Source organism: Cherax quadricarinatus, chromosome 91 (assembly GCF_038502225.1).
Source record: "Cherax quadricarinatus isolate ZL_2023a chromosome 91, ASM3850222v1, whole genome shotgun sequence".
Classification (NCBI taxonomy): Eukaryota; Metazoa; Arthropoda; class Malacostraca; order Decapoda; family Parastacidae; genus Cherax; species Cherax quadricarinatus.
Window position 1 is genome coordinate 588,367 of NC_091382.1, and position 20,919 is coordinate 609,285.

Below are 20,919 nucleotides of genomic sequence, written 5' to 3' on the forward strand. Positions count from 1 at the left end.
ATACAGAGGTACACGTCCCAGTATATATATACAGAGGTACACGTCCCAGTATATATATACAGAGGTACACGTCCCAGTATATATATACAGAGGTACACGTCCCAGTATATATATACAGAGGTACACGTCCCAGTATATATATACAGAGGTACACGTCCCAGTATATATATACAGAGGTACACGTCCCAGTATATATATACAGAGGTACACGTCCCAGTATATATATACAGAGGTACACGTCCCAGTATATATATACAGAGGTACACGTCCCAGTATATATATACAGAGGTGCACGTCCCAGTATATATATACAGAGGTACACGTCCCAGTATATATATACAGAGGTACACGTCCCAGTATATACAGATATTAATCCCTATTTTAGATGGAAATAAATGGTATAAAATACCGACACAATGGAAATATAAACACATATGCAGTATAATGTGATCCTTTATTGACTACGTTTCGCCCACACAGTGCGCTTTTTCAAGTCACAAACAGAACTACCTGGGGTGGAAGGAACGCGAGTATTTATAGTCAGGTTCAGAATGCTGAGGTCAGGTGGAGAATGCTGCATCTGATGATGTACCGAGTGGGGTTATAGAGTCTAAAATCTTGGGTAGCTTGGAAAGGAGATTGGATAAGTTTGTGAGCAGACCTTCTACAGTGTTCTTATGTGGGATAGCGATGAAGAAGTTTCTTGGCAAGTGGTTCAGCTATGTTATAGAAGCCACTATTCTGGTTGAAGTTGTCGGATATAGAAATAAGTGATGATTCCAGGATTCTTCGGTATTGAGTGTTGTCTTCTGTGGCGATAAGTCTTGAGTTTCTGTAGTTTATCAAGTGGTTGTGTGAATTACGGTGTTGTACGCAGGCATTCCTTGTGTCGTCAGACCTGCTTGCGTATTGGTGTTCTGAAATACGTATTTGGAGGTCCCTTGATGTTTCGCCCACGTATAACTTGTTGCAGTCAGAATGCACGATGATTGAACAAGTATTTTCTAAACTCCACTATCCTCGTCACTTCATCAGAGACTGCGGACGACGGGCATTAAACATCTTCAACACACCCAGAGAAGACACTGCCGAGAAGAGATACATAGTCCTCCCCACCAACTCCATTGCTAAACACGTTTCCAACATCTTTTCCAATACCTCATTTCAAGTATCTACCTCCACAACCACGACCATCAAGGGCATTACCAGTGATAGACAGGTCAAGCTTCCACCCTCTGCAGGGGTATACATAATCCCTTGTAATGACTGCAACAAGTTATACGTGGTCGAAACATCAAGGGACCTCCAAACACGTATTTCAGAACACCAATACGCAAGCAGGTCTGACGACACAAGGAATGCCTGCGTACAACACCGTAATTCACACAACCACTTGATAAACTACAGAAACTCAAGACTTATCGCCACAGAAGACAACACTCAATACCGAAGAATCCTGGAATCATCACTTATTTCTATATCCGACAACTTCAACCAGAATAGTGGCTTCTATAACATAGCTGAACCACTTGCCAAGAAGCTTCTTCATCGCTATCCCACATAAGAACACTGTAGAAGGTCTGCTCACAAACTTGTCCAATCTCCTTTCCAAGCTACCCAAGATTGTAGACTCTATAACCCCACTCGGTACATCAGATGCAGCATTCTCCACCTGACCTCAGCATTCTGAACCTGACTATAAATACTCGCGTTCCTTCCACCCCAGGTAGTTCTGTTTGTGACTTGAAAAAGCCCACTGTGTGGGCGAAACGTAGTCAATAAAGGATCACATACTGCATATGTGTTTATATTTCCCCTATTTTAGATATTCAGGTATTCTTGACCGGTGAACAGACAACATTGCAGCCTTAATGCACTTTAATTGTTAAGACAAAGTCGATGTATTGGGGTAGCTATGCGACCCTATAAAGGCATCCCGAGATCCCTAAGTCCAGCCTCCTCTATCTCAGTGCATGCAACAGGAGTAGTGGAAGGTGATCAGAATTACAAAGCTGAAAAATCTAAAATTATATACAAGTGTTTGTTTGTGCATACATGTATCTGTGTGCATATGTATGTCTGTCTTTACATGTGTAATTTTTTGGATGTATGCATGTGAGATTAAGACATGTGCAACATCTGGGTATCTTTATTGTAGACGTTTCGCCATCCAGTGGCTTTATCAATACAAATTCTAGGACATAACTTGAAGACAGTAGAACTATGTACAGAAGATGAGGTAATCAGTCCCTCAACCTAGCAGTAGGTGCGAAGAGCACCATAGTCGTGGAGTTTCTGAATCTCCACGACTATGGTGCTCTTCGCACCTACTCCTTGGTTGAGGGACTGATTACCTCATCTTCTGTACATAGTTCTACTGTCTTCAAGTTATGTCCTAGAATTTGTATTGATAAAGCCACTGGATGGCGAAACGTCTACAATAAAGATACCCAGATGTTGCACATGTGTCTTAATCTCATCTTGTCGGTATTATATACCATTCGTACACATGTATGCATGTGCGTATATATTATGCATACACGCAACACCACGCGCATGAGTATGCATCTGCACACGCATATAGAGCAATATACATGTTTACAAACCTATACACACACATACTTGTACAAGCTAGAATATAAAATATTGGGCTAATTTAAAATAAATGCGCTGGATTAAGAACAAATAAGGCTAACTTGTGAAGAAGTCGCCGAATTTAAAGAGAATGAGCTAGATTTTGCTCATCAGTTGCGTCTTAAAGAATTTTTAGAGAGGACTTGAAAAGTAGTGTAATATGCGTTACAATAGTGATAACAGCAGGGTAGTTAATAGTGGTGATAACACCCTCTGATAACACTGATAAGTGTTATCATGGGTGATCATACTAATTAACCTTTGGTAATGTTAGCCCCCTTCTCTCAACCTTCCCCTTCCCCACCGGTGTTGAAAATTCCGTACGGAGTTACAACAGGTATGATGATGCAGGGGTTCTGCTGGCCCCTCCATACCCACAACCTCAGCTCTCTCAACCCCCCCCCCCATCCCACACCCATGATAATTATACACACACACACACACAAACACGCAGACACAGACTTGAGGTTTACATATTCCAGAATATTAAAAAAAATGAACTAAATTTAAACTCTTGTCATCAGTCATTCACAAGGAAGGTCTAAAACCGCAAGGGCCATTACAACGCCTTTGTGAGGTAATCAGTTTGGCCCCGAGGATGGCTCAATCCTTGCATCAAGAGCTCTTAAGCAGCATCAATTCACCTCCCTAGATGGGTGGAAAAGGGAGAATAATGAGTTACCATTGCCCCCTCAAGGGAGGTTCCTTGACGCTGGTGAGAGAGGCTCTTGATCTAGGGAATTGGATCTGTACTCCAGTTCCCTAACTGCCTTCCATCCCCCACACACACATGCACTGTATAATCTCTACGGGTTTAGCCCCTCAAGGAAGGTTCCTTGATGTTGGTGAGGGGCTCTTGATTTAGGGAATTGGATCTGTGCTCCAGTTCCCCGAATTAAGCCTGAATGCCTTCCACATCCCCCCCAGGCGCTGCATAATCCTCCGGGTTTAGCGCTTCCCCCTTGATTATAATAATACGGGTTTAGCGCTCCCCCTTGATGAGAGCAACCTACCCTTGCCATGGGTGATTTCTAGTGCACTGGCCGGTAAATCCGCACACCTTAGTGGCCTCTACACACATAGAGCCTCGGGGTAAACACAGAGCCACCTAGAGTTGTTGATACTCTAGAAGTATAATATCTAGCGTAGTGTTAAAGGGAAGGTGGTGGCGTGTAGCACCGTTCTCAACGTTAAACTTGTCACAACTGACTTGTTGTGGTGCTGCCAGCGTGATGGTGGTCAGGTGTAAACACGACCACCTTGTACACTTGTTTGACAGCTGCTACTGACACTTGGCCACTTTTTACCTTCCTGGGTGTTTCAAGGGTGTATACACACAGATATTTGTCTCTCAGTCTATGTATACATTGAGATGCTTCTCTCTCTGTATATACACTGAGAGACGCGCATCTTTCATTATTTATATATAAATATATATATATATATATATATATATATATATATATATATATATATATATATATATATATATATATATATATATATATATATATATGTACATATATATATATATATATATATATATATATATATATATATATATATATATATATATATATATATATATACATACACACACACACACACACACACACACACACACACATATATATATATATATATATATATATATATTATATATATATATATATATATATATATATTATATATATATATATATAAACGTCGTGCCGAATAGGTAAAACTTGCGATTTTGCCTTAAGTAGCAACGCTCCTCTTGTTGAATAAGGGTGTCATGGTGGTGAAGGGTGTCATGGTGGTGAAGGGTGTCATGATGGTGAAGGGTGTCATGGTGGTGAAGGGTGTCATGATGGTGAAGGGCTCTTGATCCAATAAAGTAAAAGACAGCGTTCGTCTCCATTGGACCAAACGTGATTACTTCCCATGTCCCCAGACGTTATGTGACCCCTACGCATTTAGTGTTTCAACAGTAATGAAAGTGTTCACTGTCAGTGAGAGATACAGAAGTCTTAACACTAACTGTAATGAGAGATACAGGAGCCTCGTAACGCTAGCTGTAATGAGAAAGATACAGCAGTCTTGTAACACTGTGATGAGAGAGATACAGGAGTTTTGTAACACTGTCATGAGAGATACAGGAGTCATGTAACACTGTCATGAGAGATACAGGAGTCATGTAACACTGTCATGAGAGATACAGGAGTTTTGTAACACTGTCATGAGAGATACAGGAGTTTTGTAACACTGTCATGAGAGATACAGGAGTTTTGTGACACTGTCATGAGAGATACAGGAGTCATGTAACACTGTCATGAGAGATACAGGAGTTTTGTAACACTGTCATGAGAGATACAGGAGTCATGTAACACTGTCATGAGAGATACAGGAGTCATGTAACACTGTCATGAGAGATACTTGAGTCATGTAACACTGTCATGAGAGATACAGGAGTCATGTAACACTAACTGTAATGAGATACAGGAGTCTTGTAGCACTAACTGTGATGAGATACATGAGTCTTGTAGCACTGACTGTGATGAGAGAGATACAGGAGTCTTGTAGCACTGTGATGAGAGAGATACAGGAGTCATGTAACACTAACTGTAATGAGATACATGAGTCTTGTAGCACTAACTGTGATGAGAGAGATACAGGAGTCTTGTAGCACTAACTGTGATGAGAGAGATACAGGAGTCATGTAACACTAACTGTGATGAGAGAGATACAGGAGTCTTGTAGCACTAACTGTGATGAGATACATGAGTCTTGTAGCACTGACTGTGATGAGAGAGATACAGGAGTCTTGTAGCACTAACTGTGATGAGAGAGATACAGGAGTCTTGTAGCACTAACTGTGATGAGAGAGATACAGGAGTCTTGTAGCACTAACTGTGATGAGATACATGAGTCTTGTAGCACTGACTGTGATGAGAGAGATACAGGAGTCTTGTAGCACTAACTGTAATGAGATACATGAGTCTTGTAGCACTGACTGTGATGAGAGAGATGCAGGAGTCTTGTAGCACTAACTGTGATGAGAGAGATACAGGAGTCATGTAACACTAACTGTAATGAGATACATGAGTCTTGTAGCAATGACTGTGATGAGAGAGATACAGGAGTCATGTAACACTAACTGTAATGAGATACATGAGTCTTGTAGCACTAACTGTGATGAGAGAGATACAGGAGTCATGTAACACTAACTGTAATGAGATACATGAGTCTTGTAGCACTAACTGTGATGAGAGAGATACAGGAGTCATGTAACACTAACTGTAATGAGATACATGAGTCTTGTAGCAATGACTGTGATGAGAGAGATACAGGAGTCATGTAACACTAACTGTAATGAGATACATGAGTCTTGTAGCACTAACTGTGATGAGAGAGATACAGGAGTCATGTAACACTAACTGTAATGAGATACATGAGTCTTGTAGCAATGACTGTGATGAGAGAGATACAGGAGTCATGTAACACTAACTGTAATGAGATACATGAGTCTTGTAGCACTAACTGTGATGAGAGAGATACAGGAGTCTTGTAGCACTAACTGTGATGAGAGAGATACAGGAGTCTTGTAGCACTAACTGTGATGAGAGAGATACAGGAGTCTTGTAACACTAACTGTAATGAGATACATGAGTCTTGTAGCACTGACTGTGATGAGAGAGATACAGGAGTCTTGTAACACTAACTGTAATGAGATACATGAGTCTTGTAGCAATGACTGTGATGAGAGAGATACAGGAGTCATGTAACACTAACTGTAATGAGATACATGAGTCTTGTAGCACTAACTGTGATGAGAGAGATACAGGAGTCATGTAACACTAACTGTAATGAGATACATGAGTCTTGTAGCAATGACTGTGATGAGAGAGATACAGGAGTCATGTAACACTAACTGTAATGAGATACATGAGTCTTGTAGCACTAACTGTGATGAGAGAGATACAGGAGTCTTGTAGCACTAACTGTGATGAGAGAGATACAGGAGTCTTGTAGCACTAACTGTGATGAGAGAGATACAGGAGTCTTGTAACACTAACTGTAATGAGATACATGAGTCTTGTAGCACTGACTGTGATGAGAGAGATACAGGAGTCTTGTAACACTAACTGTAATGAGATACATGAGTCTTGTAGCACTAACTGTGATGAGAGAGATACAGGAGTCTTGTAACACTAACTGTGATGAGAGATATACAGGAGTCTTGTAACACTAACTGTAATGAGACATTCGGAGTGATGTGAGTTTCTTCCAACATTGGATCTTGTGGGCTGGTGATGAGAAAGTCGGAGCAGGAAATATGAGAACGATATTATTTACTTCTCACAAATAACTCTCACTTTGGAGAGTAAACTTTAGACGGTATTGTGGGTTAGTTGTGAATTGGCGCAGCCAGGGTATTGTGGGTTAGTTGTGAACTGTCGCAGCCAGGGTATTGTGGGTTAGTTGTGAATTGTTGCAACCAGGGTATTGTGGGTTAGTTGTGAATTGTTGAAGCCAGGGTATTGTGGGTTAGTTGTGAATTGTTCCAGCCAGGGTATTGTGGGTTAGTTGTGAATTGTTGCAACCAGGGTATTGTGGGTTAGTTGTGAATTGTTGCAACCAGAGTATTGTGGGTTAGTTGTGAATTGTTACAACCAGGGTATTGTGGGTTAGTTGTGAATTGTTGCAGCCAGGGTATTGTGGGGGGTTAGTTGTGAATTGTTGCAGCCAGGGTATAGTGGGCTAGTTGTGAATTGTTGCAACCAGGGTATTGTGTGTTAGTTGTGAATTGTTGCAACCAGGGTATTGTGGGTTAGTTGTGAATTGTTGCAGCCAGGGTATTGTGGGGGTTAGTTGTGAATTGTTGCAGCCAGGGTATTGTGGGTTAGTTGTGAATTGTTGCAACCAGGGTACTGTGGGTTAGTTGTGAATCGTTGCAGCCAGGGTATTGTGGGTTAGTTGTGAATTGTTGCAGCCAGGGTATTGTGGGTTAGTTGTGAATTGTTGCAACCAGGGTACTGTGGGTTAGTTGTGAATCGTTGCAGCCAGGGTATTGTGGGTTAGTTGTGAATTGTTGCAGCCAGGGTATTGTGGGGGGTTAGTTGTGAATTGTTGCAGCCAGGGTATTGTGGGTTATTTGTGAATTGTTGCAGCCAGAGTATTGTGGGTTAGTTGTGTTTGGTTGCAGCCTGGGTATTGTGGGTTATTTATGAATTGTTGCAGCCAGAGTATTGTGGGTTAGTTGTGATTGGTTGCAGCCAGGGTATTGTGGGTTAGTTGTGAATAGCTGCAGCCAGGGTATTGTGGGTTAGCTGTGAACTGTCGCAGCCAGGGTATTGTGGGTTAGTTGTGAACTGTCGCAGCCTAAGTATTTTGGGTTAGTTGTAATTGGTTGCAGCCAGAGTATTGTGGGTTAGTTGTGAATAGTTGCAGTCAGGGTATTGTGGGTTATATTCCGTTATCTTGTTTATGTATTTGTTAATGGAGTAACTGTTAATGTTAACAGCTCGCATGAAGACTTAAGGTTATTTACCTACACAGGAGAATGTTGAAGAAAGTGGCAGCACATGGTATTGCAGGATAAAATCCTCTTGCGAATCGAGGCGGCAAACTGCTATCATACATTGGGTGAAGCTAGAGTGTGGGGGACCAGTCACAAGTGGCGTTCGACAAGGATCACTTCTGGACCCCTTCTCCGTAATCTACAGGGTGTGTCACTCGTAGGAGGCCCCGAATTGGTACTCCCGTAGTTGTCAGTATATCATGTCTGTAGCAAACGATAACTGTGGGCCTCCTACGAGTAGAAGATCCAGACATAATATACAAACAAGACAGTTGTAACTCCGGGAGTACCAACTCGTGGCCTCCTACGAGTAGAAGATCCAGACATAATATACAAACAAGACAGTTGTAACTCCGGGAGTACCAACTCGGGGCCTCCTACGAGTAGAAGATCCAGACATAATATACAAACAAGACAGTTGTAACTCCGGGAGTACCAACTCGGGGCCTCCTACGAGTAGAAGATCCAGACATAATATACAAACAAGACAGTTGTAACTCCGGGAGTACCAACTCGGGGCCTCCTACGAGTAGAAGATCCAGACATAATATACAAACAAGACAGTTGTAACTCCGGGAGTACCAACTCGGGGCCTCCTACGAGTAGAAGATCCAGACATAATATACAAACAAGACAGTTGTAACTCCGGGAGTACCAACTCGGGGCCTCCTACGAGTAGAAGATCCAGACATAATATACAAACAAGACAGTTGTAACTCCGGGAGTACCAACTCGGGGCCTCCTACGAGTAGAAGATCCAGACATAATATACAAACAAGACAGTTGTAACTCCGGGAGTACCAACTCGGGGCCTCCTACGAGTAGAAGATCCAGACATAATATACAAACAAGACAGTTGTAACTCCGGGAGTACCAACTCGGGGCCTCCTACGAGTAGAAGATCCAGACATAATATACAAACAAGACAGTTGTAACTCCGGGAGTACCAACTCGGGGCCTCCTACGAGTGAAACACCTTATACATTAATGACCTTGATGATGGATTAAGTTGAGTAAATTGGCAGACTATATAAAAGATTTGGTTTGGTATGGTCTGAAAAGTGGCAGCTACAGTTCAGTGTGGAGAGGATTTAAAGTCCTAATCATTGATTCTGTCAACAACCCCAGCACTTGTAAACTAAATAATGTACAACTTGATCATACAGAATGTGCAAAGCTCTTGGGAGTCATGGTGAGCAGAAATTTGAAGCCAAGGCAACAGTGCCTAAGTACGCCTATTAAGGCTAACAGATTGCATGGATTTTTATCAAGAACTTTAAGTACGGTGCCCCGTGACCTGGTGGCAAAGCTCTCGCTTCACACGGTGAGGGTCCGGGTTCGATTCTCGGCACAAGGGTGGAAACATTGAACGTGTTTCCTTACTCCGGTTGTCTATGTTCACCATCAGTAAAATGGGTACCTGGGTGTTAGTGGACTGGTGTGGGTCGCATCCTGGGACAAAACTGACCTAATTTGCGGGAAATGCTCAGCATAACAAGGGACTTTCTATATAGTAGTATGTCACTGATGTCAGCTATGGTCTGTATACCTTGTATATGTACTTGTAGAAATAAAGAAATAAGTAACAGAAGTACAAGTGTTATAATGCGGTCTGGTCACAGACCAGGCCACATGGTCACAGACCAGGCCACGAGGGTGTTAATCCCCAAAACCGTCTCCAGGTATACGAGAGAGTAATTCCTGACTTAGATTATGTGGGACACTTCTGGTCTCCATACAATACATTCCGTTGGATTACAGTACCCTGAACATAAACTCTTGAAAGACGTAGAATGAAGGGAAGATATCAATGAAGTATACAAGGGTAAGAAATATGTAAATAAAAGGAGCTATGAATAAGGTGGTGAAGTCATTTAACCAGACAAGATACCCAGACAATGATTTAAGGTGGACAAATTAAGATTTAGAAGGGAAGAAAGAATTTAAAAGGGAAGAAAGGATTTAGAAAGGAACTAGATGCGTTCCTCTGTACGTTCTTACGGGTAGGTCTGGGTGAGTGTTAGTAGTAACAGCCTGGCCTAGGTCAGTAGACTGAGTTACAGTGCCAGAAAATGTAATGCAATAGGCATTTTTCAGCCTCTGTAACAGTGTCACAGGAGACTGAAGCACACTCTCCAGGGAGGACAACACACTCTCCAGGGAGGACAACACACTCTCCAGGGAGGACAACACACTCTCCAGGGAGGACAGCACACTCTCCAGGGAGGACAACACACTCTCCAGGGAGGACAACACACTCTCCAGGGAGGACAACACACTCTCCAGAGAGGACAACACACTCTCCAGAGAGGACAACACACTCTCCAGGGAGGACAACACACTCTCCAGGGAGGACAACACACTCTCCAGGGAGGACAACACACTCTCCAGGGAGGACAACACACTCTCCACCCCCCGCACCACAGTTACAGTATTAGAACAGAAGTTGAAGGTTTGGTACACAAATGCAGATGGATTAACGAATAAACATGAGGAATGGCAAGAAAGAATCAATGAGAAGTCCCCAGACATCATAGCAGTTACAGAAACAAAACTCATGGAGACAATAACAGATGCAATCTTCCCACCAGGATACCAGATCATGAGGAAAGATAGAAGGGGTAGGGGGGGAGGTGGGGTTGCTCTGCTCGTAAAAAACAGATGGAAATTCGAGAAAATGGAAGGAATAGATGAGACAGGAGAAAGAGACTACATAGCAGGTACACTTCAGTCTGGGGAACACAAAGTGGTCATTGCAGTGATGTATAATCCACCACAGAACTGCAGGAGGCCAAGAGAGGAATATGAAGAGAGCAACAGAGCAATGGTGGACACACTTGCTGAGGTGGCAAGAAGAGCTCACTCCAGCAGAGCAAAGTTGCTGGTTATGGGGGATTTCAACCACAGGGAGATTGACTGGGAAAACCTGGAGCCACATGGGGGTCCCGAAACATGGAGAGCCAGGATGTTGGACGTGGTGCTGGAAAACCTCATGCACCAACATGTTAACTACACTACCAGAGTGAGAGGGGAGGATGAACCAGCAAGATTGGATCTTGTGTTCACCCTGGGCAGCTCAGACATTGAGGACATCAAGTATGAGAGTCCCCTAGGAGCTAGCGACCACGTGGTTCTGTGCTTTGAATACATAGTAGAGCTGCAAGTGGAGAGAATAACAGGAGTAGAATGGGAAAAGCCTGACTATAAAAGAGGGTACTACATAGGGTTGAAGAACTTCCTGCGGGAGGTCCAGTGGGACAGAGAACTGGCAGGAAAGCCAGTAAATGAAATGATGGAATATGTAGCAACAAAATGCAAGGAGGCAGTGGAAAGGTTCATTCCCAAGGGCAACAGTAACAACGGGAAGACCAGAACAAGCCCCTGGTTTACCCGACGGTGTAAGGAGGCAAAAACAAAGTGCAATAGAGAATGGAAAAAGTACAGAAGGCAGAGAACACACGAAAATAGGGAGATCAGTCGCAGAGCCAGGAACGAGTACGCACAGGTAAGGAGGGAGGCCCAGCGACAGTATGAAAATGACATAGCATCGAGAATCAAGACTGACCCAAAACTGTTGTATAGCCACATCAGGAGGAAGACAACAGTCAAAGACCAGGTGATCAGATTAAGGACAGAAGGTGGAGAACTCACAAGAAATGATCAGGAGGTATGTGAGGAGCTGAACAGGAGATTTAAGGAAGTTTTTACAGTAGAGACAGGAAGGGCTGTGGGAAGACAGCACAGAAGGGAACATCAAGAGGGAATATACCAACAAGTGTTGGATGACATACGAACAACTGAGGAGGAGGTGAAGAAGCTCTTAAGTGACCTTGACACCTCAAAGGCGATGGGACCGGACAACATCTCCCCATGGGTCCTTAGAGAAGGAGCAGAGATGCTGTGTGTGCCTCTAACCACAATCTTCAACACATCCCTTGAAACTGGGCAACTACCTGAGAAATGGAAGACAGCTAATGTAGTCCCCATATTTAAGAAAGGAAACAGAAACGAGGCACTAAACTACAGACCTGTGTCTCTGACATGTATTGTGTGCAAAGTCATGGAGAAGATTATCAGGAGGAGAGTGGTCGAACACCTGGAAAGGAACAAGATTATAAATGAAAACCAGCATGGGTTCATGGAAGGCAAATCTTGTATCACAAACCTCCTGGAGTTTTATGACAAGGTAACAGAAGTGAGACACGAGAGAGAGGGTTGGGTAGATTGCGTTTTCCTAGACTGCAGGAAGGCCTTTGACACAGTTCCCCACAAGAGATTAGTGCAGAAGCTGGAGGATCAGGCACACGTAAAAGGAAGGGCACTGCAATGGATAAGGGAATACCTGACAGGGAGGCAGCAACGAGTCATGGTACGTGAAGAGGTATCACAGTGGGCGCCTGTTACGAGCGGGGTCCCACAGGGGTCAGTTCTAGGACCAGTGCTATTTTTGATATATGTGAACGACATGATGGAAGGAATAGACTCTGAAATGTCCCTGTTCGCAGATGACGTGAAGTTGATGAGAAGAATTAAATCGGACGAGGATGAGGCAGGACTGCAAAGAGACCTGGAGAGGCTGGACATGTGGTCCAGTAACTGGCTCCTCGAATTCAATCCAGCCAAATGCAAAGTCATGAAGATTGGGGAGGGGCAAAGAAGACCGCAGACAGAATATAGGCTAGGTGGACAAAGACTACAGACCTCACTCAGGGAGAAAGACCTTGGGGGTGACCATAACACCGAGCACATCACCGGAGGCACACATCAACCAAATAACCGCTGCAGCATACGGGCGCCTGGCAAACCTGAGAATAGCGTTCCGATACCTTAATAAGGAATCGTTCAAGACACTGTACACTGTGTATGTTAGACCCATACTGGAGTATGCAGCACCAGTCTGGAACCCACACCTGGTCAAGCACGTCAAGAAGTTAGAGAAAGTACAAAGGTTTGCAACAAGGCTAGTCCCAGAGCTCAAGGGAATGTCGTACGAGGAAAGGTTAAGGGAAATCGGACTGACGACACTGGAGGACAGAAGGGTCAGGGGAGACATGATAACGACATACAAGATACTGCGGGGAATAGACAAGGTGGACAGAGATAGGATGTTCCAGAGAGGGGACACAGGGACAAGGGGTCACAACTGGAAGCTGAAGACTCAGACGGGTCACAGGGACGTTAGGAAGTATTTCTTCAGTCATAGAGTTGTCAGCAAGTGGAATAGCCTAGCAAGTGAAGTAGTGGAGGCAGGAACCATACATAGTTTTAAGAAGAGGTATGACAAAGCTCAGGAAGCAGAGAGAGAGAGGATCCAGTAGCGATCAGTGAAGAGGCGGGGCCAGGAGCTGAGTCTCGACCCCTGCAACCACAATTAGGTGAGTACAATTAGGTGAGTACAACACACTCTCCAGGAAGGACAACAGACTCTCCAGGAAGGACAACAGACTCTCCAGGAAGGACAACAGACTCTCCAGGAAGGACAACAGACTCTCCAGGGAGAACAACACACTCTCCAGGAAGGACAACAGACTCTCCAGGAAGGACAACAGACTCTCCAGGAAGGACAACAGACTCTCCAGGAAGGACAACACACTCTCCAGGGAGGATAACACACTCTCCAGGAAGGACAACAGACTCTCCAGGAAGGACAACAGACTCTCCAGGAAGGACAACAGACTCTCCAGGGAGAACAACACACTCTCCAGGAAGGACAACAGACTCTCCAGGAAGGACAACAGACTCTCCAGGAAGGACAACAGACTCTCCAGGGAGAACAACACACTCTCCAGGGAGGATAACACACTCTCCAGGGAGTACAACACACTCTCCAGGAAAGACAACACACACTCCAGGGAGTACAACACACTCTCCAGGAAGGACAACAGACTCTCCAGGAAGGACAACAGACTCTCCAGGAAGGACAACAGACTCTCCAGGAAGGACAACACACTCTCCAGGGAGGATAACACACTCTCCAGGAAGGACAACAGACTCTCCAGGAAGGACAACAGACTCTCCAGGGAGAACAACACACTCTCCAGGAAGGACAACAGACTCTCCAGGAAGGACAACAGACTCTCCAGGAAGGACAACAGACTCTCCAGGGAGAACAACACACTCTCCAGGGAGGATAACACACTCTCCAGGGAGTACAACACACTCTCCAGGAAGGACAACACACTCTCCAGGAAGGACAACACACTCTCCAGGAAAGACAACACACTCTCCAGGAAGGACAACACACTCTCCAGGGAGTACAACACACTCTCCAGGGAGTACAACACACTCTCCAGGGAGTACAACACACTCTCCAGGAAGGACAACACACTCTCCAGGAAGGACAACACACTCTCCAGGAAGGACAACACACTCTCCAGGGAGTACAACACACTCTCCAGGGAGTACAACACACTCTCCAGGAAGGACAACACACTCTCCAGGGAGTACAACACACTCTCCAGGAAGGACAACACACTCTCCAGGAAGGACAACACACTCTCCAGGGAGTACAACACACTCTCCAGGGAGTACAACACACTCTCCAGGAAAGACAACACACTCTCCAGGAAGGACAACACACTCTCCAGGGAGGACAACACACTCTCCAGGAAAGACAACACACTCTCCAGGGAGGACAACACACTCTCCAGGGAGTACAACACACTCTCCAGGGAGTACAACACACTCTCCAGGGAGTACAACACACTCTCCAGGGAGTACAACACACTCTCCAGGGAGTACAACACACTCTCCAGGAAAGACAACACACTCTCCAGGAAGGACAACACACTCTCCAGGAAGGACAACACACTCTCCAGGGAGTACAACACACTCTCCAGGAAGGACAACACACTCTCCAGGGAGTACAACACACTCTCCAGGAAGGACAACACACACTCCAGGGAGTACAACACACTCTCCAGGAAGGACAACACACTCTCCAGGGAGTACAACACACTCTCCAGGAAAGACAACACACTCTCCAGGGAGTACAACGCACTCTCCAGGAAGGACAACACACTCTCCAGGGAGTACAACACACTCTCCAGGGAGTACAACACACTCTCCAGGGAGAACAACAGACTCTCCAGGAAGGACAACAGACTCTCCAGGAAGGACAACACACTCTCCAGGAAGGACAACACACTCTCCAGGGAGTACAACACACTCTCCAGGGAGTACAACGCACTCTCCAGGAAGGACAACACACTCTCCAGGGAGTACAACACACTCTCCAGGGAAGACAGCACACTCTCCAGGAAGGACAACACACTCTCCAGGGAGTACAACGCACTCTCCAGGAAGGACAACACACTCTCCAGGAAGGACAACACACTCTCCAGGAAGGACAACACACACTCCAGGGAGTACAACACACTCTCCAGGGAAGACAACACACTCTCCAGGGAGTACAACGCACTCTCCAGGAAGGACAACACACTCTCCAGGGAGAACAACACACTCTCCAGGAAGGACAACAGACTCTCCAGGGAGTACAACACACTCTCCAGGAAGGACAACACACTCTCCAGGGAGTACAACACACTCTCCAGGAAGGACAACACACTCTCCAGGAAGGACAACACACTCTCCAGGAAGGACAACACACACTCCAGGGAGTACAACGCACTCTCCAGGAAGGACAACACACTCTCCAGGGAGTACAACACACTCTCCAGGGAGTACAACACACTCTCCAGGAAGGACAACACACTCTCCAGGGAGTACAACACACTCTCCAGGAAGGACAACACACACTCCAGGGAGTACAACACACTCTCCAGGAAGGACAACACACACTCCAGGGAGTACAACGCACTCTCCAGGAAGGACAACACACTCTCCAGGGAGTACAACACACTCTCCAGGGAGTACAACACACTCTCCAGGAAGGACAACACACTCTCCAGGAAGGACAACACACTCTCCAGGAAGGACAACACACACTCCAGGGAGTACAACGCACTCTCCAGGAAGGACAACACACTCTCCAGGGAGTACAACACACTCTCCAGGGAGTACAACACACTCTCCAGGGAGTACAACACACTCTCCAGGAAGGACAACACACTCTCCAGGAAGGACAACACACTCTCCAGGAAGGACAACACACTCTCCAGGAAGGACAACACACTCTCCAGGAAGGACAACACACTCTCCAGGGAGTACAACACACTCTCCAGGAAAGACAACACACACTCCAGGGAGTACAACACACTCTCCAGGGAGTACAACACACTCTCCAGGAAAGACAACACACTCTCCAGGAAGGACAACACACTCTCCAGGAAGGACAACACACTCTCCAGGAAAGACAACAGACTCTCCAGGGAGTACAACACACTCTCCAGGAAGGACAACACACTCTCCAGGAAGGACAACACACTCTCCAGGAAGGACAACACACTCTCCAGGAAGGACAACACACTCTCCAGGAAGGACAACACACTCTCCAGGAAGGACAACACACTCTCCAGGAAGGACAACACACTCTCCAGGGAGTACAACACACTCTCCAGGAAGGACAACACACTCTCCAGGAAGGACAACACACTCTCCAGGAAGGACAACACACTCTCCAGGAAGGACAACACACTCTCCAGGGAGTACAACACACTCTCCAGGGAGGATAACACACTCTCCAGGAAGGACAACACACTCTCCAGGGAGGACAGCACACTCTCCAGGAAGGACAACACACTCTCCAGGGAGAACAACACACTCTCCAGGAAGGACAACACACTCTCCAGGAAGGACAACACACTCTCCAGGGAGGATAACACACTCTCCAGGAAGGACAACACACTCTCCAGGGAGGACAACACACTCTCCAGGAAGGACAACACACTCTCCAGGGAGAACAACACACTCTCCAGGAAGGACAACACACTCTCCAGGAAGGACAACACACTCTCCAGGAAGGACAACACACTCTCCAGGGAGTACAACACACTCTCCAGGAAAGACAACACACACTCCAGGGAGGACAACACACACTCCAGGGAGGACAACACACTCTCCAGGAAAGACAACACACACTCCAGGGAGGACAACACACTCTCCAGGAAAGACAACACACACTCCAGGGAGGATAACACACTCTCCAGGAAGGACAACACACTCTCCAGGGAGAACAACACACTCTCCAGGAAGGACAACACACTCTCCAGGGAAGACAACACACTCTCCAGGGAAGACAACACACTCTCCAGGGAGAACAACACACTCTCCAGGGAAGACAACACACTCTCCAGGGAAGACAACACACTCTCCAGGGAAGACAACACACTCCTCAGGGAAGACAACACACACTCCAAGGAGGGCAGCACACTCTCCAGGGAGGACAACACACTCTCCAGGGAGGACAACACACTCTCCAGGGAGGACAACACACTCTTCAGGGAGGACAACACACACTCCAAGGAGGGCAGCACACTCTCAAGGGAGGACAACACACTCTCCAGGGAGGACAATACACTCTCCAGGGAGGACAAGTAACTCTAGGGAGAACAACACACACTCCAGGGAGGACAACAAACTCGCCATGCAAGACAACTGGAGAATGAGTACCTACGCCACAGAGAAAGAGAGAGTAGGCACAGGAACTTACCCTGAGGAGTGCAGGGATAGGCAGACATCTCCAAGGCTAGTCACACAACCTCCTGCCTTTTACAAATGGCTGCCACAGTTCTGCTTATCAACAGTCATCTAGCCCTGATAAGATAGTGCCAGATACCGGCACTGTGAGCACCACAAAATACCGATAACACCAGCCACTGGGGGACAACACTTGTTAGTAACATAATCAGGTACCTAACATAATCAGGTACCTAACATAATCAGGTACCCAGCATAATCAGATACCTAACATAACTAGGTACTTGACATTTTCTTGTACGTACCATAATCAGGTACCTATCATAATCAGGTACCTAATATAATCAGGTAGTTATCATAATCAGGTACTTAACAAAATCAGGTACCTATCATAATCATGTACCTACTATAATCAGGTACATACCATAATCAGGTATCTAACAGTCGGGTAACTATCATAATCAGGTACCTAACGTAATCAGGTACCTATCATAATCAGGGACCTATAAAATAATGCACATGGTGAAGGGCTCTTGATTCAGGGTATAGGAGCTACTCTCATTCCACGAATCAAAGCTGATTACCTCCCGTTCATCAGGGTTTAGTGGTTCACCGTGAAAAAGTTTCCGACTGAGTAACAAAAGTTCCTGAGTAACAAGAGTGCCTGAGTAACAAAAGTTCCTGAGTAACAAGAGTGCCTGAGTGACAAAATTTCCTGAGTAACAAGAGTTCCTGAGTGACAAAAGTTCCTGAGTGACAATAGTACATAATACAATAATAAAACATTTTGTTTTATACGGGTTTATATTCCCACAAGTGTTAAATAAACCACGCTCTGCAAACCAAGACTATAAACCACAGCTGAGACAACTTTAACGCTTCACAAAAACCAATTAAAACGGGTTTTAGATCTGGTCAGGATTCTTGTTAGTAAGAGAGCCTGGAGCTGGCTAGCTGTACCTCAGTCTGGTGTCACAATACCATGAGAGAGCCTGGAGCTGGCTAGCTGTACCTCAGTCTGGTGTCACAATACCATGAGAGAGCCTGGAGCTGGCTAGCTGTACCTCAGTCTGGTGTCACAATACCATGAGAGAGCCTGGAGCTGGCTAGCTGTACCTCAGTCTGGTGTCACAATACCATGAGAGAGCCTGGAGCTGGCTAGCTGTACCTCAGTCTGGTGTCACAATACCATGAGAGAGCCTGGAGCTGGCTAGCTGTACCTCAGTCTGGTGTCACAATACCATGAGAGAGCCTGGAGCTGGCTAGCTGTACCTCAGTCTGGTGTCACAATACCATGAGAGAGCCTGGAGCTGGCTAGCTTTACCTCAGTCTGGTGTCACAATACCATGAGAGAGCCTGGAGCTGGCTAGCTGTACCTCAGTCTGGTGTCACAATACCATGAGAGAGCCTGGAGCTGGCTAGCTGTACCTCAGTCTGGTGTCACAATACCATGAGAGAGCCTGGAGCTGGCTAGCTGTACCTCAGTCTGGTGTCACAATACCATGAGAGAGCCTGGAGCTGGCTAGCTGTACCTCAGTCTGGTGTCACAATACCATGAGAGAGCCTGGAGCTGGCTAGCTGTACCTCAGTCTGGTGTCACAATACCATGAGAGAGCCTGGAGCTGACTAGCTGTACCTCAGTCTGGTGTCACAATACCATGAGAGAGCCTGGAGTTGGCTAGCTGTACCTCAGTCTGGTGTCACAATACCTGGGCTACAACAATATACAATCCAAAATACTATGGCTGCAACAATATTCAACCTACAATTCCGTAGCTAACAAACATTAAAACATTAAAAATCAGGAACGTGACGGTAAGCTGTCCAATATACAAAAAGAGTTAGAAACAGAAATACAAATAGCTAGAGCTTCATTTAAGGTTATTAATAGAATTTTCAAGAGGTTGCTAGTAGAATTTGCAGTAAATCAACCATTCAAATCATTATGAAGCCCTGTGTAGTCTGTGGTCAGTCAAACAAACGGGCTTCCACATGGATAAATTGTCATTTTTGTGGAAATTGGTGTCACGCCCCTTGTGCAGATATCCCAGAACTAGCTACAAGCAGTATTAAAACAGAGAAGTGTTTTTGGGTATGCTCAAATGAGGAAAATCTGTGGACTAAAATCACAAGGGTATTAAAAGAGGACAACATCAAAGCTGCTTTCATAGAAAACCTGGAAGCTTTCTACAACAGATGGGAACATAAAATGTCTGGGCTGAATGGTACTGCCCTTGATACTGGCCATGTAGTCATAAACTGTAAGGCTGGAGGTGATGTCCTGGTAGTCAGTAAATGTGGGGCTGATAGTGCTGTCCTGGGAGACAGTAATGGTGAAGCTGGAGGTGCTGTCCTGGGAGACAGTAATGGTGAAGCTGGAGGTGCTGTCCTGGGAGACAGTAATGGTGAAGCTGGAGGTGCTGTCCTGGGAGACAGAAATGGTGAAGCTGGAGATACTGTCCTGGGAGACAGAAATGGTGAAGCTGGAGGTGCTGTCCTGGGAGACAGAAATGGTGAAGCTGGAGATACTGTCCTGGGAGACAGTAATGGTGAAGCTGGAGGTGCTGTCCTGGGAGACAGAAATGGTGAAGCTGGAGATACTGTCCTGGGAGACAGAAATGGTGAAGCTGGAGATATTGTCCAGGTAGTCGGGAATTATACGCAGGAAGGAATACATATAAATGATCTCATAGGGGACAGGAGCCATAGTAGGGAAACAAGTGTAGTCAAAGATAAGATAAAACCAATATTGCAAACTAGAAATACCGCAGGAAATAGCAAACAAGAGGACTCCAATAGCAATAGTGAGGATAAATTACCAAAAACAACTGGTGGGAGCTCCATTGTTGGTGCTAGGGAGGATAGAAGTAAGACAGGGAAACATGCACCAACAGGGAATACAGTCACAGAAACCCAAGGCAAGCGGAAACCAAGCCTGTGCACATACTATGCACTTGGTATCTGCTGGCATGGGAAATCTGGAAAAACAGATGGGACATGCAACTATGACCACCCTAGAAAATGCCATGCCCATATGAAAACAGGAAAATGCAAACTCCCTTCCTGTAAGCTTTTTCACCCTGAAATGTGTACCTCTTCAGTACAGGAAAGACTGTGCTATAACT

At 45.5% G+C, this 20,919-nt stretch overlaps 1 protein-coding gene across 2 annotated transcripts in view; it reads right to left on the minus strand.

Moving 5' to 3' along the window:
• The window catches only part of LOC128704879 (uncharacterized), a 30,029-nt gene extending 12,089 nt beyond the window's left edge, over positions 1-17,940 (minus strand). Inside the window, exon 1 of one of the 2 annotated variants that reach the window (XM_070104300.1) lies at positions 17,808-17,940. Coding sequence is in view for 1 of the 2 variants with exons in the window: in XM_070104299.1 (XP_069960400.1) it covers positions 3,648-3,656 (9 nt within the window). In the remaining variant the exon portion in view is untranslated. Of the gene's footprint in view, positions 1-3,647; positions 3,837-17,807 lie in introns of those variants that run through there. The other variant, XM_070104299.1, reaches the window with a different exon arrangement.
• Between the last annotated feature and the right edge of the window lie 2,979 nt (positions 17,941-20,919).